Consider the following 27,220-nt stretch of genomic DNA (forward strand, 5'->3'; position numbering starts at 1 on the left):
GATGAAATCCCAGAAAGCAGCAAGCCCCACATCAACGGGGTTTGGTCCAGAACTCACCACACCTGACAGGTGTCTGCACACGTCGCTGTGCGCTATTCTGCGGGGTCAGCAAGACTGGTAACAGACGTAAGCCAGCACGGCAGGGTCGGAAACAACACCGAGACTTCTGGATTCAAACTGTGAGGGTCAGAAGGGCCCTTTGCAGATGATCCACACAGGAAACGACCTTGAGAAGCAGCACTGCTGGGTGTCTCTCCAGGAGCGCACAACGGGGTAAGCGCTTCCAGCAAAAGCTTGCGTCCAGCTAACAAACAGGCTCAGAGAACAACCTCTGGCTCTGGATGTGAAAATGCTTTCCATTATTAAAGCAAGTGGAGTCCACTGTCTAGAGACCTCTGTGCCAGCAGCGGTCATCTGTGCACACAGCGATGAAACTGTCGACTGAGCTGCCTCTCAAAGAGCAGGAGTGAATACTTGACCCAACATCTCACCAGCAAACACAGCAAAAGAACTGTCACAAAAGGAATTGCTCTACCCAAGTGAATTTCCTAGGTAACAAATATATCCAGAAGCAAACTTCTTGTCTCTCACTATAACCAACACTGATGAAAATCACTCTACAAGAACGTTACTCTCCCCTGCTTTGTGTGTGTGTGTGTGTGTGTGTGTGTGTATGTGTGTGCTGTGTGTAAGACACACTCTAGATCTTTATGTGCTTAGACTACAAAAATACTATTTGCTTTTTCACCAATAAGCATTATTTTAGGCTAACACTTTTTTTGAATGATAAAACTAAGATTAAAAAAATTTTTTTGAAAGTGATAAATGCAGGTAAAAATAAGCCCAGCAGTATATAAAGTATATATAAAGCATACAAAGAAATTACAACCCCCGTCCACCAGTTGTAAATTCTCATGAGAAACCATATAAAAATTTTGTATCTACCCTTCCTAACTGCTTTCGTTAGCATTTATAACTACCACCTGCAAACCCTCTTCTTTCTCCTTTAAGAATACAGATCACTCTGTACACGGCGCCTCTAACTTGTTTTGCTCCGTCAGCCACACCCCGGAGAACCTCCTTCCAGATCTATGCCCTTCTTAACAGTTAGTTGTCCAGCTTTCCGTAATTCATGTAAACAGCTCCCTATTGAGAGAAATTTAAGTTGTCTCCTGTATGTTTGCACAAAAATGCCCAGGGAACATCCTTATATAACGTTCACCCCTGCAAACCTGAATTCCAGGATAGAGTCCTCCAGGTGGAATTTCTAATTTATTTTAAGCTTTAGAAGTACTGTCAAATTACTCATCAAAAACCTTGTGCTGGAGGAGGAGGGTATAGCTCAGTGGTAGAGCATGTGCTTAGCATGCACGAGGTCCTGGGTTCAATCCCCCGTACCTCCAATGAAAAAAAAATAATAGTAGCAAATAATTTTTTAAAAAACTGTGTGCTGAATCATCTCTTCCACTCTCACTCAATGCCCATGTTTTAAATAATTAAAAATGTGATTAAAAAAAAGAGAGATCTAATGTTTTGCTTTTCACTGCTTTACTCAAGTACAGCATAGAGAAAAGTGGCAAATCCCAACGAACAGCTTAATGAATTTTCACAAACTGGACCAAGCTGAGTCGTCAGCATCCTCATCAAGAAACAGGACCCGGCCAGCACCGGGGGCTCCGTACTCACTCCTGGCTACCGCTTCCCTCCTTCAAGGGGAGCAAGCCTCCTGATTTCCTGTCACCCTTGGCTTGGGGCTTCATAGACATAGACTCCTACAGGACATACTCTCTCGTTTGGATTCTCTTCCTCAGTACCCTGTGATTCATCCATGACACTGAATGTCGTTTGTTCACTCCCTTGGCTGCACAGCAACGGTTCCCAAACGTCAGAATCACCTGATGGGCTCCTCAGCCCACAGGTGGGTGGGCTCCACCCCAGAGTCTGTGATTAGTAGGTCTAGGAAGGGATCTGAGACCCTGCGTTTCTAACAAGTTCCCAGGTGACGCTGATGCTACTGGTCCAGGGACCACACGGTAAGAGCCGCCGATGTATATGCAGTACCCTTCCTGTTTGTTTTAGTTTGCATTTTCCTGATCGGTGGTAAGGATGGAAGAGCATCTTTCCAGATGCTTATTAGCCACATTTAGTTCTTTCCGGGTTTACTGGTGTTTTTTCTTAAAAAATCACTTTCTTACCGATAAATCGTTGCATAACAGGGATGCTAAATGACCACATATGTGGCAACAGTTTCCTATCCAGCTTTTTAAACTTCAATCCACATGGAAGTTTCAAATTTTCACATAGTTAACTAAAATTTTCACTCTTAAAGCTCTCTATTCCTATGGGTTTAGGAAGGGCTTCCTCAGCATAAGATCATAAAAAATATTCTCTTATATTTTCTTACAGCTTTATATGTATGCTTAAATCTTTAATCCAACTGGAATTGAGTTCTGTATGTGGGGTGAAGAAAGCCCAATTTTATTTTTTTCTAGCAGGATGGTCAAGGGATCTGTTAACACTGACTGGTGACTTCTCATGTATTGGGTCACACTCTGGAATCTTCCGTTCCACGCATCTGTCCCAGTACCGACTCCTGTACCTTCAGCATGTATTTTAGGCTTTTGGGTAAAGATGTCAAAATGAACACATGAATCTAATTTTGTCCCTTCCCAAAATACAGTGGATGAAAGCATACCTGACCTAGGTACATCATGAAATCCCAGAACATTAGGTGCAAAGAGAAGATGCTTCAAATAACTAAAGGAAAAACCAAGGACCAGAAACAAGAATGGCCTTAACCTTTCCTAAAAGCAAACGGGAAGCATGTTGGAAGACAATGGCAAATGCTTTCACGTTGGAAAATGATTTTGAACCCAGAAATTACGCAGGAAAATGATCAATGAGGAACAAGAGGCAAACACATTTTTTTTTCAGACACGCAACGTTCCACACATTCACTTTCAGAATCTACTGAAGGGTGTGACCCCCCAAAATGAGGGCATAAACTTTAAAAGAGGAACCATGGAGAAAACCAACAGGAGAACGGCGTGGGGGAGGGGAGGGTAACCCCCAGGAGGAGGGGAAATCCAGGCGTGACAGGTGCTCCAGGCACGGAAGGGTCACCAGACGGGAGCCAAGTGACTCAAAAGTCAGGCATGGCCAAGGCCATCGTCACCGTGACTTAGGTCATTTTACTTTCTTTTCAACCTGGTGAGTGAGACTCAGGGAATTTGCTCCACCCCCCAATCAGGGAGGAAGCCAAGATAGAGGAAGAAGAAGGATCTAGGAAACAAGACATTCAACCCAACAGAAAGGTAGAGGGGATTTGAAAGTGAAGGAGAAATTCACCCAAGATAGAAACGAGAGCTCTGACTATCTGGCTTGTGGGAAACTTGACTGAGAGGCTATTGGAAAAATACGAGACCAATTAGCTACAAAGAAAAAGGAGCAAATTTTGTAAAATTATATGCTATGAACTTCAGTAAAAACCAAAAGAAACTACAGCAGTTCACTAGAACACTCAACTCTAACATCTAAAGAGATGATAATAAATGCTGAACATTGACCTGAACAAATTAAACAAGGAGGGGGAAAGCAGCAGACACGGTGCGGCGGGCTGAGTACTTGACTCCCGCCTTGCGGAACGAGATTGCGCGTCCCTCCTCTGAATGGGAGCAGGTATCTGTGCATTTCCAGGAAGAAAGTTTTTTAACATTGCAAACCCTCAACGTTGTGACCTCTTGAGGCTGCCAGTGAGCCAATGACAACTGTCCCGCTGGGCCCTCTGCGTGTACACACCCTTATTCCAAAGTCTGGCGGACCAAGGAAACAGACGCCTTCGAGTTTTAAAAATCACAGAGAAGGACACACTGAGCTTGCTGTGAGGACCCTCCCTCCTGTGAAGCCTCTGAGCTGTGTGACAGCTGTTCCGCTGCTCAGAGGAGGGACCAGACGGTGCTATGGAAGGGTCTCGTTAAGTCAAATATATATACTGAGCATCTTATAAGCCAGGGGTTCTTCTAGGCACTCTTTTTAAAAAATTTTTTTAATGTGTGTTTTTTTTAAACTGTTTTGTTTTTAATTTGGGGGGGGGGGAATTAGGTTTCTTTCTTTCTTTTTTTAGAGGAGGTACCGGGGATTGAACCCAGGACCTCGTGCCTGCTAGGCATGCGCTCTACCACTGAGCTATACCCTCCCCGTAGGCACTCTTGGTTGGCTGATTTATTTCTGGCTTCAGCCTGGAACCAGCATGGGCACCATCACTAACACCGTATGTCAGCCTTGAAAACAGACCAGTGACTCCTGACCGTGAACTAGGCTACCCTGGGAGCAACATACCAGCTGTTTCCAGCTAGCTTTGCCCAGGAGAGCTGTGTTGTTCCAGGTATGAGTCCAGCACGTCTCCAAAATACCTCATTGGGCTTTAAATCATTCACCATGTTAATTCCTTGCAACAAAGTGGCATTGGAAACTGGCTACTGCAGGTTTACTCTTAACGTGTCCTGCAAGGAGGGAACCAAACATTACCATGCCTAGCCGTCTCCTCCTAATGTACTTAACATCGCACACACGTGGTAACATTCATCATTCAAAAACCTCGCTGACTGCGCGGTGGTGGTGCAATTACACGGGGGAACAGACACTGTCTCTGCCACTGGAGAAGGTCCATCAGTGGATATTTGACGACGAACTGTGATTAGTCCTGTGAAAGGAAACTCAGCCGCTACAAGGATGTAAAGCACAAGGATCCAACCGCATCTGGGTGGTGAGAGGCCGCCTGAGCTTTAAGGAGGTGAATGGGAGTTGGCCGGGCAGAATCTGGGCAGTGGAGGGGGAGTCAAGACTCTGAGACAGACACCCCATCTGGTGACCTGAGTCTCCCACAGGCTCCAATGCAACACACAGAAATCAGATGGAAGTTCAGATCCAGAAGAGGCTGACCCGAGGTCTGGCATTGGGGATCAGTCTCCAGCCAGCATCCTCCCGCAAAGTCAAGACTTGCTCCGTAGCCGTGTGAGAGCCGAAGGACATTAGTGCTGGGAGAGACGTCCAGGAGATGCGGAGGCCAACAAGCTCAGTCAAGGGGCTACTTGGCGTTAGGGCAGAAAAGACGTCTAGTCTCAGGTCATTTTATTTGTGTCATCGGTCATTATTTGATTTCCTGTCCTGGTCTTTAAAGAAAAAGTTTAGCCAATCCTGTCGACCATCACACTCTGCACCAGGAAATACACACACACACATGCACATGCAGTTCTATTTTTTTCTCCTGCATTGCTTCAAATAAAACAGATTATTAATACCCTGAGCCAGAGGAGATGCTGGGACAAGAGTGTGTCCCCGTCCCCGCACCAGCAGGGAATGAAGTCGTCCAGAGGACAACGACTCCCTCCAGCTGCTGTGTCCCCTCCAGGTCCGGCTTCTGCTCAGCAACCTGGCGACCGCTTCCATTCATCCACTAGAGGGGGACCAAACACTGCTTACGAGAGGTTCAGGCACTACAGTCCCTGCTCAGGGGTGAGTCCCTACCCTGGAAGCATATTCCACAGGGGTGGCAGGACGTGGAAGCCTCAACTCAGTCTGGGGCTCACCTATTACACCCACACGCTGCCTGGAAACAGATCTGACAGGAAATGCAGTCGGCCGGCTGAGATCAGGGTTCACTCACACAAAGACCTAAAAGAGCAAATTTAGTCCTTGCCGGCTACAAAGGTTTTACTCAAGTGTGCTTAATACCTGCCGCTCTCTCCAACAAGCAACTGTGCCCCTTTGGGCCTCTGCTTCCCCATCTGGGAAATGGGGAGGCCAGGGTTAGGAAAGCAGTTTTCAAATGGGAGTGGAGGGCTGGCAGCCGCTTTTTTCTTGGTTGTCTTCCCACTTCCACACAGGCCATGCGGGTGGGTGTCTCCGCCTGGCCCTCCTTGATCCCTCCTCAAGGACCACCGCAGGAGACCCTTGGGTGCTGCAGAGCAGAGCAAAGCTTGCGGTGATGCTGGAGGTTTGTGACTTCACCGTGCTCTTGCCTGGGACTCTAGTCTGACACCTACGATCAACTGCAGGCCTGCACTGGGGAATCCACAGAATCCCAATATCCCAGCAGGCAATGGAATAGAAACCTGCAGGCTGGGCTGGTTTTAAAATATACCTACAAATTCTTTGACACATCTCTTGAATATAGACACTTCTCAAACGTAGTGACTTGCTGCTGATGAATGGAGTGTGGCAGAAACGACGCTCTGTACTTGGGAAGTCAGGCCATAAAAAGGACCCAGCACCTTCAAGGCTGTCTCGCCCATGGGTCACTTACTCTGGGGACATCAGCGGCCCCACTGGGAGGACACTCACACAGTCTTGTGGGGAGGCCTCACCAGCAGCCAGCCCACCGAGTGCCCACTGGGAAGTGGATCTCCAGGCTCCATCAGGCCTCAACTGACTGCAGCTCCAGAAAACACCAGATGGGCCTCAGGAAAATACCTGAGCCAGGACCGCCCGGCTAAGCTGACCTTGAAGTTCTGATCCACAGACACTGGGAGTGATCATAAATGTTTACTGCTATGTCAAGCTGTTAAGCTTGGGGTAGCTTGTTAGACAGTAATAGATGATTAATACACCAAGGTCATCCAATTTGGGCTTGTGTCCCAGGGGCAGAGTGGCAGGTAAAGAGGACAGAAGACCTTGGTTTGTCACTTTCTGTCCCCTCTAAGCCCCAGTCTGTGCCTCCATAAGATGGGGCACAGCACCATCTCGGTTGCTGCAGGGTCTGCAGATCTAGGTGAACAGCAGTGACTACTAGCCTCATGTTCTTCTCTGCCAGGAAACATGATTCAACGCTTAGCACAGCTGGCATCTTGGCAGTAAAGGTGCTTGAGTGTTTAGCCAGGCAAAGGAAGTGGCATCTGTTCCTGGACTTAGAACCACTGGGCTCAGGGCAGAGAAGGACACTGGCACACGTTTTCTGCAAAGGGCCACGTAGTAATATTTCGGGCTTTGTGGGCCATGTGGTCTCTGTCACACCTACTCAATTCTGCCACCGCAGATGAAAGCGGCCACAGACAATGTGCACGAGGGTAGGAGTCACTGTGTTTCACGAAAACTGTATTCACAGAAACAGGCAGCCAGCTGGATCTGGCTGGCTGGCAGGCTGTCATGGGCCAACCTCTGCCCTCGAGCCTGGCTTCTCCAAGTGTGTGGCCCCCAGAGCAACACAGTCAGACCACCCGGAGCAGCTGACGGCATCCCTGGGGGAGGGTCCTGCAGCCCCAGTGGAGAAGGCCTGCCTTCCTTCCTCCACCACCCCAGGAGCCCCCCACACCAGGGACTAACGAGGGATCTTGGATGACAATGATCTGATGGAAGAGCTTCTCAGGCCACACAAAGAACAGACACCATGTCGATATTCTCCATGAATCAGGAACAATATTTGATTCAAGGTCCTGGGTCAGCAAGAGGCAAAGTAGCAGCCAGTCCTGATCCAAGAGCTTAGAGCCTTTAAGAACACAGAACCACCTGCGTGGCAGCAACACTCTGAGTGAAGGGACTGGATTCGGCGGCACCCAAAGGCCACCTCTGTGGCCACAGCTGAGAGAGCCCTTTGTGGCCAGACGCCAGCCTGGCTCCCAGCCCTGCCTGCTTCTTCTGGCAAAGTTTTCCGAATGCTGGTTTCCTTCCGTTTTGAAGCACTGGGGTATTGGAGGCAAAGAGGGGAAGGACTAAGGGCCCCCTTTTAAGGAACAGAAGAGACAAAAGGCTTACAGGAAGGAAGTAACAGGAAGGAGGAGGAGGAAGGAACAGAGGACGGGAGCCACTCTAAAACAGCATCTTCATATCTCCTCTATGTGGGGGACCCTCCATCCCACCAGGACGGCACCGTCCCGCCTCTGCACCAGCACCGGTGTCTGTCTCAGGCACTGTCAGTTACACCCTCCTCCCACTGAGCACACACAGCCGAACGCAGGGAATCGTCGTGATCCCCAGTGAAAGGAGAGGTCCGAGACCACAGTCCACACAGCCGGCAGAGCCACGGCTCAAAGCCGGGTCGGAGGACTCCCTTCTGCTACAGAACCTCCCAGCACTGCCCACAGGTCCACCTGAGGTCAAGGGAACACGGCACATGAGCGAGCGTTCACGTGCACTGACTCCGCTGTATCACAGGCCTCCCACAGGCCCGGGAGGGGGCTCCCCCTCTGTCCTCCCACCTTGAGGCAGCAGGGAGGGAGGAGATCAGACAAGGAGGTTCAGACACAGGGTAAACAGTATAAAATCAGAAGTCACATGCCGCTCTTTAATGCCGATCTCAAAAGCACTGAAATAAAAGCCAAGCAGGCGTGACGAGCTGCATCTTTCCATCAATGACGCCCAGCGCTCGCCCCGCTGCTGTGGGCGGGAAGCCACTGCACCCGAGGTGCGAGGCTCTGCAGCCCCCCGTGCGGGCTGCTGTCTTCTGCAGTCTGTCCATCCCTTGGTGCAAGGGCCCTCAGGATGCTTATCCTCCTCCGAGTGCAGGAAACAAGGCTGCGCTTTGTCTTTGACTGAGAGTTCTGATCCTTCAGCTGACAGGACTTGCTTCCCTGGAGCTGGAAAGACCCTGGCGGCTTAGGGATCTTTACCCCTCTGCTGTGCCCATCCTTGACTCCATGGTCTGTGCTCACCAGGCCTTTTTGTTTCGGACAGAAGGACATCTAGGGGAGTAACATATAATAACTGTCAGTCCGGGAAACACCTGGCACCCAGCAACCTTCAACACGTGTTCGACCCAATCAGCCTCTGCCTGGTGGCACGAGCCGGACCAGGCTCAGAGGGGTCCGCTGGCCATGGTCAGTGAGGTCACGGCTGCAGAAATGGACAAGGATAACCATCTGGCCCCTAGAAACAAGTTTAGGAATGTCAAACTCTGTATCAGGGTGAGTTCAACCTCCACATTTTCATGCAGGCTTTTCATCAGGAAAGCTGGTTTAGTAGGAGTCGTAAACCTCATGAGACCACCCGCCAGCGAGGGTCCCTGAGGCCCAGACACCAGCTCGGGCCTTCCTTGTCTACACCTGTCAGGCAGGAAGAATGGCCTCTACTGGAAGATATCACCTGTCCCAGCTATCCCAGAAAAGGGCTGCTGCAGAGGGCGCAGCCCGGCACCCGCTGAACAGACCCACGGGTGTCCCGAGAGACCCACGTGGGCCCCTCCTTCCCTCCATTTCAGGCACAAAAGCCCTGCGGAACCGAGCTCTTGCCCCCCCGCCCAGCAGTGAGGCAGATGTGTGCTCTCACTGTGGGAGCAGAGAGGCACATAAGGAGAGACGCATCACACAAATGTTAATTCTAGTTTTCATTTTTTGAGGCAGCTCTGTATTTCTGTCCACAGCAGCTGGAGCATTTTACATGCCTACCGGCAATGTCCAAGGGTTCCAGTTTCTCCACAGTCTCGCCAATACTTGTCCTTTTAAGTCCTTTTGACAGTGGCCACCCTAAAGGGTGTGAGGTGACAACCCACTTGGTTTTGATTTGCATTTCCCTAATGATTAGTGATGGTGAGTGTCTTTTCATGTGCCTGTTGTTGGCTATCATTCTACCTGTTTTGGAGAAATGTCTATTCAAGTCTCTTGCCCATTTAAAAATTGGATTTCTTGTTGTTAAGTTGTAGGAGTTCTTTATATATTCTGGATTTTAACCCCTTATCAGATGTTTGACTTGCAAATATTTTCTTCCATTCTATCCATTACCTTTTCACTCTATAGATGGTTTCCCCTGCTGTGCAAAAATTTTTAAGTTTGATGTAGTCCTATTTGTCTATTTCGGTTTTTGTTGTCTTGCTTTGAGTGTCACATTCAGGAAATTACAGCCAAATACAAAGTCACAAGGGTTTTCCCCTGCACTGTCTTCCCGGAGTTCAATAGTTCAGGTGTTATCTTGGGGTCTTTATTCCATTTTGAGCTCATTTTTGTATATGATGTAAGGTAAGGGTCCAACTTCATTCTTTTGCATGTGGATATCCAAGTCTCCCAACACCATTTGCTGAAAAGACCATCGCCCCCCATTGTACAGCCTCGGCACCTTGGTTGAAGGTCATCTGACTCTTTGCATGAGGGTTGGTTGTGGGCTCTCTGTTCTGTCCCACTGGGCTACAAGTGTGTTGTTGGGGAAGGCAGTCTCGTTCCTACAGTCTTTCAACCCCCATTCAGCTGTACAGGAATGGGCATCGAGCCTGGAACACTTCCTCACCAAGAGAGAAAGAACCCAGGGAGCCTGTGCAGGGCTTATCACCTTGTGTAGGGGTACCGTTCCCCGTTACAGGTGCAACGAGTGTTCCTTTGTTCAGCTTCAGTATGTTCACAAAGGCCCTTGGGCATGCCCCCAGTTTTCAGTATTTCTGACTCCACAGAGGAAGGGTTGAGGTCTTTCTGCTGTGGCAGAAGAGGGGTGCTCACAGGCACCAACTGCCCTGTGCTGGCTGCCAGGAGGAGCTACCAGTGAGGAGGGACCGAGCTCTACTACGGAAACTGACGTTGCTCTGTGTCCTCTCCATGTAGGTGAAGCGCTGTCCCAGCCTGTTGTGTTTCTCTTGGTAACTCCAACGCCAAGATGCAATGGCAGAGGTGTCTGGACTCCGCCCTGAGATTGGTGACCAGGGCAAGATGCTCTGCTCCCTTGGGATTGGTAACCAGCACCTGACACTCAGCTTGACATCTGTCTTTAAACCAGTACCATACTGTTTTGATTACTGCAACTTTGTAATAAGTTTTGAAATCAGGAAGTGTGAAGCCTCCAGCTTTATTTTTCTTAAAAAAATTTTTTTGGATGGTCAGGATCCTTTGAAATTCTGTATGAATTTTAGAATTTTTTTCCTGCTTCTGAAAAAAATGCCATTGGCATTTTGATATGATTGCACTGAATCTTCGATTGCTCTGCATAGTACGGACATTTTAACAATACTAAGTCTTCCAATCCATAAACACGAGATGTCTTTCTGCTTACTTGCGTCTTCTTTAATTTGTTTCAGCAGTGTTTTGTAGTTTTCATTGTGCAAGTCTCTGACTCCCTGGTTAGGTTTATTCCTAAGTATTTTATTCTTTTTAATGCTATTGTAAATGGGATTATTTCTTAATTTCCTTTTTGGATTGTTCATTGTCAGTGTATAGAAATACAACTATGTTTTGTGTGTGGGTTTTGTATTCTGCGACTTTAATCCATTTATTTTTTCTACAGGTTGTGTGTGTGTGTGTGTGTGTGGAATATTTTAGAGTTTTCTCTAAAATACATACAAGATCATGTCAACTGTGAAAAGAGATAATTTTACTTCTTGTTTCCTATGTGGATGATTTTTACTTCTTCTTGCCTAATTAATTTGGCTAGGACTTCCAGTACTATGTTGAATAGAAGTCTCAAATTCAAACTTCACTCCAGCCTTTTTCCTAAAAGACGTTATCAAGTTGCTGTGAATCAAAATTTATTTTAAAAGCCTTAGATAAGTGCTATTCACAAGAGGATGCATAAAATCCTGTTCGGGAGAATAATTACCTTCGTATTCAGTTTCCACGTAAACTTGAGTTTTCCTGCATTGTATCTATTTATAGCACATGTGTATAAAACTCCATTTTTTCCTCCTTCCAGCAGCTGAATGAGGGTCACTAAGGTTACCAGCCACCAGGACAACCAGAGACAGGGCTTGCATGAGGCCAGTGCATGCAAGAAAAAAGACATAGCACTTTCCCTTGAAAGTGTAGCCAGGGAGATAAGACAAACAGAAAACACTGCAGCACAGCCCATGATAAGGGCCAAGGAAGTACAATCGTGCCAAGAAATGCTGAGAGATTCACTCAGGGGGAGCAAAAAAATGACTCTGGGTGCTCAGAGAGGCCAGGACCTCACTGAAAGTAGCTGCCCTCCAGGCAGGGGCGAGGCTGGGACGTGGCACCTATCTGCTCTAAGGATGTGGGCAAAGACCAGAGGGTTGGCAGCAAGAGAGGTGGAGGGAAGGAGTGGTTGGAGCCACACTGGGGAGAGCTTGGGACGGCAGGTTAAGGAGTTCAGATTTTATGCACCAGGTGGATGTGATAGGACCTGAGGCACTTTTTGAAACAGGTTTTTCTGGCATCAGCGTTTCAGAGTCGGCACACCTTCAAAATCTCCTTTGGCAACAGCTGTGTGGGGAGAACCAGTCATGTTATCGAGTGTGGGCTAGTCGTCAGGAGGGTCTGTTTCAATGGAATGATGCCTTGGTGGCCAGCGGATGGTGGCAGAGAGCGGGCCCGGGGCCCTGCCAGCCTGCCTTTGACACCTCCTGGGTGCCTCTGCTTCACCTTGGGAGCAGACCTGCATTCCTGCGAGAAGGTTCTGGCTTATTTCAGTGTCTGCATCCTGGCTGATGCCATGGGCTACCACTGCTTCCAGGAGAGGAACGCCCCTCCACTCAGTGGGTTCAGGTGCTCAACCCTGCATGTCACAGCCAGCCACTGCCCCTCGTGCGACTTCCTTCATGAGTCCCCAGGGATGAGAGGGAGTACCGTATACGACACGAGTAATCTTAGGGAGGACCCGGCAGTCTGCTGGAATATGGGAAGCCACTTTATTTTAGCATCAGTTTTATCCAAAGATTTGGGGAGGTGCTAAGGGGAAAGTGCATCACAGATAAATAACTAAGTACCTGCTACAAACTGCATATCTGTGACCCCCTCCCACTCCCTGATCCAAATTCATCCATTGAAACCCAGTCCTCAATGTGATAGTGTCTCGAGGCAGGGTCTTTAGTGGATGATTAGGTCATGAGGATGGAGCCCTCCTGAACGGGGTTAGGGTCCTTATAAGAGGGACACGAGGAAGCTCCCTTCTGCCATGTGAGGACACAGTGAGAAGCCAGTCGTTTATGGGTTCTCACCAGACACCAAACCCGCCAGCACCTTGATCTTGGACCTGCCACCTCCAGGACCGTGAGAGAAATTCCTGTTGCTTGTAAGTCTATTGTATCCTGTTACAGCGGCCCAAACGGACTAAGACTACCTTTTCATCGAAAATCAAACCCAGAAATACTGCAGAGGAGAAGACAGCTCACAGGAATTTTAAAAATCAAAAATAAAGCTTGAAAAAAAAATTCTCCCTGGGCAGCCTCAGGCCTAACCCTCAGTCGGCTCCCTGAGAGAATGACTTCATTCCCAGAGGATATTTCAGTCAAAAAACTTGGGAAGCCCAGGCCAATGGGAACAAGACTGAATCTGGACACTGACTTTCACACTTTCCTTCCACCGAGCCTCTAAAAGAGACAAGTCCCCTCCCCTCCTCTGGGAGAAGCGTATTACCCGTGGCTCAGCCCAGACTCTTCTCTGAAGAACAGATGACCACGGAGGTTTTATTAAGCCTGCCAATAACAATGCATCTCTATTACTGGAACTTCTTTGCTGTAGTGACACCTAGGAACCCCTCGGTCTGTTTCAGAATTTAAGTAGCAGGTGAGAAAAAGAATATGCGTGTGTATCTACATATGTATGTATCACCGAATCACTATGCTGTACACCAGAAACTAACACAGCATTGTAAATCAATTAGACTTCAATAAAAATGAATAAATAAATAGGTAAATAAATAAATAGACAGGTGATAGTAAGGAGGGTGTAGCTCAGTGGTAGAGCACATGCTTAGCATGCACAAGGTCCCGGGTTCAACCCCCAGTACCTCTATTAAAATAAATAAATAAACCTAATTACCTCCCCCTCGCCCAAGAAAATAAAGTAAATAAATAAGTAATTTTAAGAAACCAGGTAAGCGATGAGGCCCTGCACCAGACCATTTCCCTGAAGATGGCAGGACAGGATGTGCCCGGGAGGGAGGCCCTCGGATTCAGTACACACACACACACACACACACACACACACACTCGCGCACAGGCACTCTCGCCAGCTGTGGATTCTTCCCCTGCCTCCCGTACAATTTTCTTTTTTTTTCTTTCTTTCTTTCCCCCACAATTTTCTATTTTCAGCAGGTTGTCGAGTGAACAAGCTGGTGCACGACCCGAGCCCCCCTCAGGTCCCCGATGTTGTTTAAACAGCACCACGTCTCCCTGGGAAACACCCTGGCACGACGGCCCCTTGACCAGCAGGAAAATACACCTCTGACTGGGGTGCTGTTTCGAAACCCTGTCTCCCTGTTGGGTCAAATAAATAAAAAGCCTGTCTTTAGCCAATACCAGCAGTGATTTCTCAAGACCAAAGCAATTTCTGGCACAGGAAAGCTCCAGAAAAGGAAAGTCACTGGCTGTCGCCCAAGAATTACAACGATGCTTGAAAGTAAGTTTGGAGGGGCGGCAGGTAGAGCAGGAAGGAAGCCGTTTATCTGCTTAAGGAACAACTGTCCTAACCCCGAAAGAAGGACTGGAAGTAAAAGAAGATCACAGGGTCGATAAAGTCACTACTGTTTTCCAGTGGTTTTTATAGGAAGAGAGACTAAGTTTGCATGGAGTTTCAAAGGTGAGAGAAAACCACGTCTGCTTCCTCCCTCATCTCATCCGCCACATCTCAACCCCAGGGCTGCACCACACACCAAGTCCAGGACGAAGCCAAAAACAGATGCCAAGGAAGAGATTCAGGTGCATCTTCAGTACGTTAATCAAACCCTATTTTTTAAATAACAGCTTTATTGAGATGTAATTTACACACCAGAAAACCCATCCATTTAAAGTGTACAACTCTGGGGGAGGGTATAGCTCAATGGCAGAGTGCCTGCTTAGCGCGCACGAGGCCCTGGTTCAATTCCCAGTACCTCCATTAAAAACAAATAAATGAAAGTACCTCTCCCCACCAAAAGAAAATTTAAAAATTAAAAAAATTTTTAAAGGTTTAAAAAAAAAAATAAAGCGTACAACTCAATGGATTTTCAGGTATTCACAGAACTGTACAACCATCGCCGTAACTTCAGGACATTTTCATCACCCTACAGAAACCCCTTCCCCATGAGCGGTCCCTCCCCATCTCCTGCCACCATCACCACTCTCAACACAAAGCAACCACTCATCTACTGTGTCTACAGACCTGCTATTCTGGGCACTTCATATAGGAATCGTGCAATACACAGCCCTTTGCGTTTGGCTTCTTCACCTGGCACCATGCTGTCAAGGTCCCCCTGCCCCCGTGGTAGCCTGTGTCAGTCACATGTCGTCTCTCCAGTGGCTGAGTAACATTCCACTGTACCACACACTGCATGCTGTTTGTGTATCACTGATGGACACTTGGGTTGTTTCCACTTTTCGGCTTTTATGAATAATGCTGCTATGAACATTCATGTACTAGTTTGTGCATGGACATACATCTTCATTCCTCTTAAATGCAATCCTGTTTCAAATGCACAAGGGACACTTACTAAGGCTCTGAGGGAGTGGCTCGGTTTGCGGTCAGTGCAGCCTTTTAGACACAGACTCGCAGCTCCAGTCAGGAGCAGACGTGTTTCCTGGTGCCCCGTCCCCCCACAGCCCTCAGCACAGAGCGCGCCCGCAGGAGGACGGCCACAGGGGCTCCACTGTTAAGTCCACTCTGCAACCCCCAAAGCCTCTCACGTTAAGAGTCCTGACGTCAGCTGACAAACCACTGTTTCCACCAAGGGTGGTTTTTTTTCAAGGCTTGTTTTGGCAGCTCTGCCTTCTCAGCAGAGCTAGTTTGTGCAAATACCTGGATATCTTGTTGCCTTTTACCCTTCTTAGCTTATTAGAGTGAGTGTTAAACGGGAGAGTGGAACTACTCATGCGGGTGACAAGGTGCACAGGCTGCAAGTCACTAGACTGTCCAACTGAGAGCGAGCTTCCCACAAAGGAAATGCTGGGAGGAAGTCTCTGGAGAGCATCTAAAAAGCCAGGTGAAGTGATGAAGTGGTGAAACCTTTAACGTATGGACTGAGAATTAACACTTCAGAAACTACCCCAGCACGGCCAATTTTCAAGTGGGACAGTGTTGTGACTGTATGTGGGGAGGAGGGCAGGGAGTAGAGAGAAGTTGACTTAAGTTTTTTTTTTCTATTTTAAAAAATAACTATTTTCAAAAAATACTAAAAGAAAATTTCTATCTTTTAGGGCTACTCACTAAAATACTTACAGATGAAATGACATTTCTTTTGAAATCTTCCTGGAGGAAGCATGGGTAGGAATACACACAAAGCAATATTGACGATGAAGGAAGAATTACTGGCGCCGGGCAGTGGGAGTTTATTATGCTCAGTTATGCTCAGCTTGGCATTTCCCATAATAGAATAAAAATACAGCCACACATTCCTGAGACCGAAACGCAGAGAGAAATTCCCAGGGTCTCAGCCCTGTTACAGTGACAGTCTGCTGTCACCTGTACCAAAAGAGGAAGGCTGGGGTGGAAATTCCCGCTAATTATTTTAATTCCTCAAATAGCAATCCACTGACACGGCTCAGAAAAGGAAACATCAGCGAGGAGTCTCCTGGTCACGGGGCCCCTCGCGCACCTCTCTGGCCACAGCTTCCCCTCCCTCCCACCAGAGGCGAACGTCGTTATCAGTTTCTTGCACATCTTTCCAAAATTAGACTCAACTCTCCCGCCCGCCTTGCTGTCCTGACTTGAATGCATTTTGGAGATCTCTTCTAAGAACTTAGAAAGCTTCCTTACTTCTGATTAAGCTGCTACGAAACGTTCCCGAGCACACAATCTCTGCTAGTTCGCTGCGGGTGGGCCTTTCTGGGTCGCTTCCCATCTCCTGCTTTGCAAACAGCGCTGCAAAGAATCATCTTGTCCAAATATTGTTTTGCACGCATTCAGATTCACCACAGGGCAAATGTATACAGCAGTGTAGCTCCTGAGTCCTTACCATACCTGCTGCTGTTAGACTGCACTTCAGAAAGGTTAGATTTCCATTTACTTTATTTAATTTAACTGAATTTAAAAATAAAACCCAGGCAAAGCTACGGCCATCTCTAGCCTCCTTCCCTCCAGCAGTTAAGTCTTTCCTCCAACGTGAAAGTTTCTTTCCCAAAATGCCGTTTCAGGTGAGATGGACCAACTCTGTGTGAAGAGTTTACTTTGGAAACATCACAACTGTCCATACATACTGTTTAATCTACGTTTTAAATGTTTTCGTAACAAACAAACTAGCATTTACTGAGCGGCTCCCAGGGGCCAGGCAGCGCATCGAGCACTCCCAGGGAGCCGCACACTTAGTCCTTGTGCAGCCTGGGGGCCAGTTCTGTCACCAACCTTGGTTCAGACGAGGAGGGAGGTCCAGGCTGAGTAACTGTCCTGAGTCACGCAGCTCAAGACAATGGCTGTCAGGGGACCCCCACCCCTCCCTCCACTGCCTGTCTGTGCACAACACCCTCCAGAGTTAGGAAACCCGCAAATTTCCACCCCAGGCCATTCCCCACCTAGCAACATGTACATCCGCTGTTCAGTTTTCAAACACTGGCTTGTCCCGCAGTTTCAGGAATCAATTATACACAAAAGCACTCTCTTATCAGAGGGAAATATCTACCATATTGGCAAACAGACGTCCAAATCTGGGCTCACAACTGGTTGGATTTGAGCTGAGTGTGGAGGCCTGAAATATTTATAAATGGAAAATGTTTCACATAAGAATCACAGCAGTTCCTATGTTCTATGACTCAGGGGGGAAAAAAGGACTGAACTTAAGCACCGAGGAGGTCTCTTGCCACATAACCAGCTAGTTTTGAAAAACTGAACTGAAAAATTTAGCTTTTGACTCAAGTCATTCAACCCTCCTTTCCCCTCTCATCCCCAGACATCATTCCCCTCAAATACATTCTGAGTCTCAATCAAAACTGCTGCTGTCCAGGAAAAAAACACCAAAAACTAGCAAGCAGGCGCTTTTATATTCAGCTTTCCTTTCAGATTCAGGAAGCTCACAGATGATTTGAAGTCTGCACATTCGAAGTCTACACGTAAGGCCCTACACATTCAGCCACAGACCTTCTAACAATAAAGGTCACATTTTTGTCATGCCTTCTGTCAACTGGCTTCTAAGCTGCTCTGAAACGCTGCCCATCTGTCAAGGCTGGAGACCCAACCTGCAAACACCAGGCATCTGGAAGAGTCTGACTTAATCACAGAGGAATTTTTTTTTAAAAAGACAATGACCAAAACCTCATCCAATCTGCTTAACCAGTGGATGGACCCAGCAAGTAAAAAATGTGGAATCACTGACAGTGTATCAAGTAAAACTTTAGATTTCAGTGATTACCTTTACAACTTCCCAGAGGATGTCTCGTCATTTCAAGGAATGTCAAAAGTTTCTCAAAAGAGAGCTAATTCATTTTTTGTTTTTAAGGGAAAGGCATTTGGTTTTCGTAAAAGGAATAAAGTATAGATCGTCAACTCCAGGTAATTTACAAATTAATATCTAACACCATAAGCCGCCAAAAAACATGCCACTCGGGGGGAGGGTGCAGCTCAAAGGTAGAGCGCATGCTTAGCATGCATGATGAGGTCCTGGGTTTAATTTCAAGTACCTCCATTCAAAAATTAAAAAAAAAAAACAAAAACGAATAATAAATAAATAAATAGACCTAATGACCCCCCGCCCCAAATGCCACTTGCTTCCTAAGTCACATTTTTCAAAGCATGTTCTCAGAGTCAGCCCATGAAAACAGGGCTAATGGTGAAATTGGTCTGGGAAAGCTGGACTCAGCCACCTCTTGGAAGTGGAGGCTAATAGGCAGAGGAAGAAATGTCCAAACTCAGCTGTCAGAGAAATGCAAGACAAATCATGAGAGTACGGGATCACTTTACACATGCTAATGCAGTCAACATTAAAAAGTTGGACGATGTTACAAGCTGGCTGCAGTGAGGGAACACAGGAGCCCTGAGCACTGCCGGTGGGGTGAGGACCACAGCAGGCATCTGGAAGAACAACTCTTTGTAGTCAAACTGAGTGCAGCCGTAGGCTGAGCCTCAGCAGTCTTCCTCCTGGGAATAGACCCCGCACCTTTTCATAGAGGCCCATGAGGTGACATGTTCAAGAATCCAGGGTGGGAAGCAGCTCGGACCCTGGGAGACCGGACAGGTGAAAGGGGAAAGAACGCACACTCTGCATGACTAACTGCACTGACAGCCCCAGTAAACCTCCCTATCACCACGCCCTTTGCAGTGTGACTTTTCAGCTCCTTCCTTCAACAGGTAGAGGCTCTCTCCCCACATTCATTCAGGTTTGAACTTGTGACTTGTTTTAGCCAACAGACTATGGTGGGAATGACGACGTGCAAGTTCCAAGCCTGGGCCTGGTGCATTTCCTCTCTCTCGGACTCCTGCCCTGCCACCATGTGACCAAGCTTGGGGTAGCCTGATGGAGGATGACAACAATGTAGCCAAGTCCTCTTAAATTACCCAGCCCCCAGTAGACCACAGGTGAATGAGGGACACCAGCGGAGAAGAGCAGAGCCAGGCACAGATCACCCAAGGCAGGCGGCCAATCACACAGACTCATGAAAACTGAGTGACTAAGTCCCTAAGTCTGCGGTGTTTTATCACTAAGTGTAACTAACCGATACACACTCCAAGGAGTACCATCCAGCAATTAGAAGCAATGGAGCAGATGGGTGTACAGCAAAATGAATGGATTTTAACATCATAGAGCAAATTAGACAAGAAACTGAATTAGGTAATTTATGCAAATGCAATGGTGTTGACAATGTCCACACTTGTCAATAATACACATTTTATGGGAAAAAAAACATGCAAAATCAAAGACGTACATTTAAACCCGAGGGACGGATGCTAGTGATATAGAGGGAAAGGAGGTAAACAGCAAGAGGCCTCGCTCCAGTCGGCGAATGACAAATGAAGGGAAAAGTGTGGTTTTGCAACCCTCCATGCTGATGTGTGCAGTGAGCCCCAGCTCTGAGGACGCTCCTGTCCACAGCCTGCTGCACCATCTCCTCTCAGACAGTTAAGGTGGCTTGCAAAACAAGAAAGCACTTTTACCAGAGTATTGTGACTATCTACCAGTCTGTCTCCCTGATGAGATGGTCAACTTTGAGTGCAGAGTCTTAATTTTCTTGGAACACCCAGTGCCTCGTATCCTGCAAACATCTGTTGATAAAAGAACTCTTTCATGAAGAAGGGAGCCAAGATGCAAGAGTAGAGAGACTCCCAGCTCGCCCTCTCCCACAAATACACCAAGAATTACATCTACAAACCCAATGAATCACACAGAACATCTACTGAACTCTGGAGTGTCTCTCGCTTCAAAATACAGGAAGATTCTCACAAAATCCAATAAACAACAAGTTTATACTGTACAGCACAGGGAACTATATTCAATATCTTGTAGTAACTTGTGGTGAAAAAAATATGAAAACAAGTATATGTACGTTCATGTATGACTTAAGCGCTGTGCTGTACACCAGAAATTGACAAACTGACTATACTTCAATAAAAATACACATACACACACACACACACAAAAGAAAAAGAACTCTTTCATCAACTGACTACTATACAGAAAATAGATAAACATCAGGGTCCCACTGTGGAGCACAGGGAACTATATTCAATACCTTGTAATAGCCTATAATGAAAAAGAACATGAAAATATAACATATATACATACGTATATATCTATAACTGAATCACTGTGCTGTACACCAGAAATTGACACAACATTGTAAACATTGAAATTGACAATACTTCAATACAAATGTTTTTAAAAAAAGGACTCTTTTATCCTGTAAAAGGAGCTTTCCCATCTTGGGACGACTGACATTTTGGACCTGGTATTTTTTGTTAGTGGTAGTCTGTATGTGTGTGGCAAGGGCAGGGGGCTGTCCTGTGCACCGTAGGATGTTTTAGCAGCACCCCCACCTCTTCTCTGCAGACGCCGATAGCACCCGTGCTGTCGTGACAATCAAAAATGTCTCCAGATATTGCTATAGGTTCCCGGTGGGTCAAACTCACTCCTTGGCTGAGAACCACAGCCACAAAGGATTGGGCTACGTAAAGCTCCGATTCTGAGATGACACTGGAACCAGCTTGAAACCAGCCATGTCTGAGATGACACATTTACACCACAATCTACAGAATACCTCTCAAGGAGGATTCAGATGGCCAGCCTTTTCCCTTCTCAGATGGTTCTCATCCACTAGCCCAAAACGAATGTCTTTGTTCGCTACCCTAAGCAGAAAGGTGAAGCACAAATCCCACTTGCGTTTTCACATCCACGCGGAAATATTTCTACTCCTAAGTTTTTGGTCACACCTTTTACTTACAAAGTTTAAATCTGTCTGTTTAAGCTAGCGATAGACGCCACTGACTTCTCCATCACACTGCAGAGGCTGTTTATCTATCCGGGGCTGCAGCAGCCGGCGTCCCTGCTCTGTCCCCTTCAGCACACATGACAACCAACGTGAGACCAAGCTAACAGGACGCTGCCACATTTGTCTCGTGGGCGCCGCAGGGGCAAACACCAGGCGTCTCAGTAACCTCACCCAGACCTTCGGTAATCACTGCGGGCTACTGACTGCAGACAAATATTTGCCTTGGAGGTCTCTCTATGGGGAGACAGAGCTAAACTAAGCTTCTTTTGTTCGTAGAGACTGAGTGTAACACTATGGAAACTACACAGTGCCCACATCACCCATTTCTTGCAATTATACAAATAAAGGAGCAACAGGGCTAGTTCTGCAAAGATCTGACTCAACATCCTTCCTTTTACTTCTCCTTTTCCCCTATGTCACCTCCAACAACAAGTCAAACAACTAAGCGGAACATCAATGGATGAAGAGCTGCTGGGGAAAAGTACATTCACCTGGTCTCAAAATAGGCCCCCACAGACTCATTACAAGAGATGGGGGCCCCGTTGCACAAGACGTGGCAGATACCCCTGTAACCAAGCGACAGAACTTGGCATCCCTGCCATGGAAACAAGCCGTTATCACCGGCCTCCGGATGTGACATGATCAGAAATAAAGCAGCACCAACCAGCTTGTGTTCCTGCCCAGGCTGTCTAATCTGAACCTCATCGTGAGGAAACAGACACCCGGGCTGTGGAACATTCCAGAAGAAAACGGCCTGGACTCCTAAAATGTCAGTGTCCGAAAACAAGAAAAGGCTGAGGACGCTCGTCGATTAAAGGTGACTGAGAGACATGGCAACCAAATGCAGTTTGTCAGTCCTGACCTGATCCTTGAACAGAAGCTGGAGGGAAAGGACATTCTTGGGACATTAAAGGACATTTTGGGAATTTGAATATGGGCTGCATGAACTATATAGTATTGAAGTGATGCAAAATTTCTTCAGTGGGATAAGAAGTCTTGCTATTGTGTGGGACAGGTATAGCTCAGTGGTAGAGTGCGTGCTTAGCATACACGAGGTCCTGGGTTCAATCCCCAGTCCCTCCACTAAAAAATAAGTAAATAAATAAACCTAATTACATCCCCCTCTTCAAAATACAGATAAAATAAATCTATTTAAAGAAAAAAAAAAAAGTCTTGCAATTGTATGAGAGTATCTCTGTTCTTCGGAGATATATACTGAAGTCTTTAGGACTTCATAGTGATTGAACAAAAAATAAAATAAATATACAGAGTTACACAGGGCAATAAAGTGTGACAACGTTAATTAGAAAATTTAAGGGGGGAGGGTATAGCTTAGTGGTGGAGTGCACGCTTAGCATGCATGAGGTCTTGAGTTCAATTCCCAGTACCTCCATTAAAGTAAATAAATAAACCTAATGACCTCCACCCCCAAAATAAATAAATAAGTTTAAAAAAAAAAAGAAAATTTAAATGAAGGAAGTCTACAAAATTCAGGGAGTCTGAATCGTTCTTTCAGTTTTCCAATAGACTTGAAGTTTTTAAAATTAAAGTTGGGGGATAAAGAAAGCTAAGTATAGATCCGTTGCCATCAACATGTAACCAAGCCAGAATGTTTCAGAAATATATCACACAGGGAAGAAAAAGCATTAAGAACGAAATATTATTTTCTGCCTCAAATCTGAAGATAAGTAACCTGAGTTACTGTAAGTGTCTGCAAGCATAAGACTTAAAAAAAAGTCCTGGAATCCAATCATGTTTTGACTCTGTCACCACATTAAGAGGGAGTTAAATCAGAAGTCTTGATGCATCAGTTCTCAAAAATGCTAGAAATTTCTCATAAGGGCCTTGAAGATTTAGGCATGCATTAAACGAATCCCTGGCAAAGATTAATCTTTGTTTAACACGTTAACACAACTGCTCTCAGGAGAACGTCGAGAAATCTTGCTACAAAAGGCCTCCACTTCCCAGCAAGCAGTGACTACCAGCAACTTACAATAAGACAATGAAGACTTTTCTTTTAAAAAAAAAACATTACTTATTTACAATCTAAGTGTATTTACTTTGGATTCTGGACTTCTGCAATTGGGACGTTCAGCTGAGAGTTCATGGAATGGTGACTAAGAACAATTTGTTGAGAAAAGGAGAGAGTGGGCCATTTGGGCGTGTGGTTGTCTGTAAGGGTTTGGGGTTAGAGAGAGAAAATTAATAGTTTAACAGGGCCAATTAGGTATTACAACTTGAGACCAGGTCCTTCTTCAAAGGCGACAAGTTTCTACACCAAACGCCCTGGTCCCTTTGTTCACATTTTAGTGAGTCCATCTCCTTCTCCCCAGGGACTCAAACGAGCCTGAGGTTTCAGGCAAAACTTGGTGTGTGTGCACCTCTATGAGGGGAGAGAGCTTAGCTCTCCCTGGTTCTCAACAGACCCCTGACCACCCCAAAAGGTTAAGGGCCAGTGCCTTTTGAGATCGGCTATAACCTCTTCTCTGGGCTTGAAATATGCAGGGAACCTTAAGCACCTACGCGTGCACTTTTATCAAAAGGGCCTCTGATTCCTTGGTGTCTATTTCCATCTCTCTCACCAACGTTCCGGCTTGTCAGAATGCCAACCTGCCTTTCTGAAGCTCAGTTCATCTCCTCCTCTCTTAGCCCAGGAAACCTCTGCTCTCGGACTTAAAACTAGCTTCGAACAGAGAAGGGGCCCTAAGGTGTAGGGAACAGAAAGGTCCAGTTAAAGGTACTTGGCCTGGGAGACTGAACAGCAAATAAAGGCACACAGTTCCATTTTTGTACTTTTCCACCACTATTGGTTCCAAGTAGAGAGTTCACTTGAAAGTGGTCATTTTTATCTTTCATACGTTATTTTATTATACATGATTATTTTATCCTTTATAGAAGAAGTCAAACCCGGAAATCTAGATTCTGAATACAGACTACGCTATTCTTATTTAAGGGGAAATGAGGAATTAGTGACCACTCTTAATTCTACCAAAAGGAATTTGAGTCTATCCTTGCTACAAAATTTTCAGCACCCAAAGGAGGGCACAAAAACCTAAGTGGAGGAAAAAAATCCATGGGAAAAAAATGAACGCTGGAATAGATTGGAAACTTTGATACAAAACACGTTAATGTCCCACCCTTGATAGCCCTTTTCTACCTGGGAGAAATCATTCTCATCTTAACTGGACAAAAACCATTTGCAACTTACTAATATCAGCCTGCTTCCACAGGGCCTGTGGGTGAAAAATGACTTTTATATTTTTAAATGGTTGAAAAAAAATCAAGAGAAAAATATTTTATGACACATCAAATTCCAATGTCAATGACCATAAATAAAGTTTTATTGGGACACAGCTGAATGCATTTGTTTATGCATCGTTCATGGCTGCGTTCACGTTACAGCAGAGTTCAGTGGTCACCACAGAGACCAAACAGCCTGCAAAGCCTAAGATATTTACTATGTGGCACTTGACAGGAAAAAATTGCTGACTTCTGCCCTAGAACATCACATGATCTTTGGGAGGCTGGTTAGACAACGTCTTAGTAGGATACTGCAAGGGCACTCAGTAATCTCTTTTTGTCTTATTTTTAGGTTTTGGATAAACTTTTCTTAAAAATGCCTTTTTAACAGTTTACTGTGTTTCTCCCCTTGGGTCAGTAAGTCCTGAAGAAGAAAACCCTACCTGTAATGTAGAAACAGCCAAGCTGGACAGAATCCTGGCATTCCTATGGGTAAACATTGCTATGCGTAAACTGAAGTGCTCCAACATGTGTACAAAACACAGAGTAACTCTTCTCCAAAAAGGAGGGAACAAGGAAGAGACACTTAAATTTAGAAATGACGCCATGCATTCTCTAACTCTGTGTGCCCAGATCCACAGACTTTTCTCCATGGAGATACACAGGACTCTCTGAGGAGTGAACCCAAGACAGGTTTAAACTAGCAATGTAATGAGGGGCTGGCTGACAGGGGAGAACAGATAAAATGTAGCACCAGGACTGTTTTCATTTTATAAGCAGTAGCTGTATGTAAGGAAAATTCCCAGCTAGGGCTTCCCTGGAAACAGACTAACAGTTCTGAAAAAAATTTTAAGAGAAGGAAAGATTTCCAAAAGGAAAATGTCACCTGTCTTTTGAACATCTCATATATTAGATCTTCCACTATTCAGTTTTTAGTTAGGAGATTATAGAGATTTTGTGGGGAGCCTATGAGCAAGGGAACCTGGGGTTCCTCCTCATCTTTGACTTTTATAGTGTTGTTCTTATCCAGGGGTCCCTCCCAAAGAAACACTTCAAGTCCTTAAAGTAGTACCTGAACTATTCCCCCAAGTTCTTCCCACATACAGATCTTATTTTCCTACACACAATCCTTGAAGTTAAACTGCCAAAGCCCTCTGAGTTTAAGAACTTTATTTTTCCTTAACTACCACGAGCTGGTAACTAAACGTCCCTCCAGGTAAGGCTGGTGAATAACAGAGGAAATTGTTGTCATTCACCATCACCATTTTGCACAAGATGCTGTCATGACACTGCTGGGATTTCAGACAGACACAGCAGCCTGGAGCGTCCACCCCTGCAGCAGACAGGGCGGACACTGGCGACAGCGCTGTCTGGGTGAGGTCATCGTTTACTCGGCAAGCTGAGTTTCAGTCACAAATGTGGGTTCATCCAAGAGAATGGCCTGGTTAAAAGTTCTGGTTCAGGGGGAGGGTATAACTCAGTGGTAGACCACATGTTTACCATGCAGCAGGTCCTGAGTTCAATCCCCAGTACCTTCCTATAAATAAATACCTAATTACTCCCCTCCAACCCCTGCAAAAAAAAAAAAAAAAGTTCTGGTCCAGACTGTGTCCATTCAAGGTGAGGAAATGGTGTAATCCCACTACTTTTACACTAACACGACATAGGGAAATTTATTCTCTTTGCCCAGTGGCTGCAACATGAATCTCCCAGAAAAACAACCATCTTTTGAGAGCAAGTACATGGGGAATAAACGAAAAGGTATCCTCAGGACAGATTATTAAAATAATGAAATGGTGGACATTAGGCGGACTGCTCTGCTGCCCTCTACTGGCTGGACCAAGGATCAACAACACACAAACGCACGCAGCACTGGTGTGCACACGTGGCTCCTATCCCTCTGTGGTTTTACCAGACACTGCTCTTCCCAAGAAAAAGTTGGATGAGAAAGGCAGGGGGCCCGACGTATGGAAGCTCAAATCCACGAGGAGTATCTGAAGCAACACAGCACACTGTAACCCCAAGGGTGCCATTCCCATGGAACAATGTCGACAGAGCCCACAAAAGTTAAGCAACCCTGCAGCCCCAGAACGTCATTTCATAAATGCTCCAGAAGCGTGAGTGATCTCTCCCGGGTCAACGGGCCAGTCATGGGGCCAGAAGCAGAACATGCTGCCTGTCTCAGGGAGCGGCAAAGGGAAACTGGATTCCCACAAAGGGAAAAACAGGTTCCATCGGGGCTGGACTGAATGAAAACACACGAGAACACGTGTCCACGGCCCTTTCCACACTCCCACCACCCGTCAGGGTGTCCCGCACTCACCGCTGGTGACAGGGATGGCCCTCCACCCCGGGGAACAAGCAGTGAGGGAGATCCAGACAGTAAACCAGCAATTTCAATGCAGTCTGAAGAGATGGGAGGGGGAGATGGAGGACGGCTTCCTGAAGGAAGCTGCATCTAACAAAGACCAAAAGAATGATGGACAGGTGAGGGAGGCAAGGAAACTATTCCAGGCAAATGGGAAACTATTCCAGGCAAATGGAACAGCACGCGCAAGAAAGCAGAGCTGAGAGACCATGGAGCATTCTATAAGGTCAAGGTCCAGAATAGCTGGGATGTGTGGGGGGCTCAGGGGTATGTAAACCACCAGGCAACAGACGAGGCTGGAAAGGAAGGCAGTGCCAGGCCACACAGGAGTCTGGAGGGCACCTGAAGGCCACAAGGAGCTG

The 27,220-nt window shown here is 46.5% G+C and overlaps 2 protein-coding genes across 2 annotated transcripts in view; both read right to left on the bottom strand.

Moving 5' to 3' along the window:
* The window catches only part of CMTM8 (CKLF like MARVEL transmembrane domain containing 8), a 71,613-nt gene that overhangs the window by 12,356 nt on the left and 32,037 nt on the right, over nt 1-27,220 (bottom strand). The gene's annotated exons all lie outside the window — the stretch shown is intronic.
* Nucleotides 8,281-27,220, bottom strand: part of GPD1L (glycerol-3-phosphate dehydrogenase 1 like) — a 157,795-nt gene continuing 138,855 nt past the window's right edge. Inside the window, exon 8 of the mRNA XM_032459367.1 lies at nt 8,281-8,675. Coding sequence (XP_032315258.1) covers nt 8,642-8,675 — 34 coding nt within the window. The 3' untranslated portion in view covers nt 8,281-8,641. The remainder of the gene's footprint in view (nt 8,676-27,220) is intronic.

The sequence above is a fragment of the Camelus ferus genome, chromosome 17 (assembly GCF_009834535.1).
Source record: "Camelus ferus isolate YT-003-E chromosome 17, BCGSAC_Cfer_1.0, whole genome shotgun sequence".
Taxonomy (NCBI): Eukaryota; Metazoa; Chordata; class Mammalia; order Artiodactyla; family Camelidae; genus Camelus; species Camelus ferus.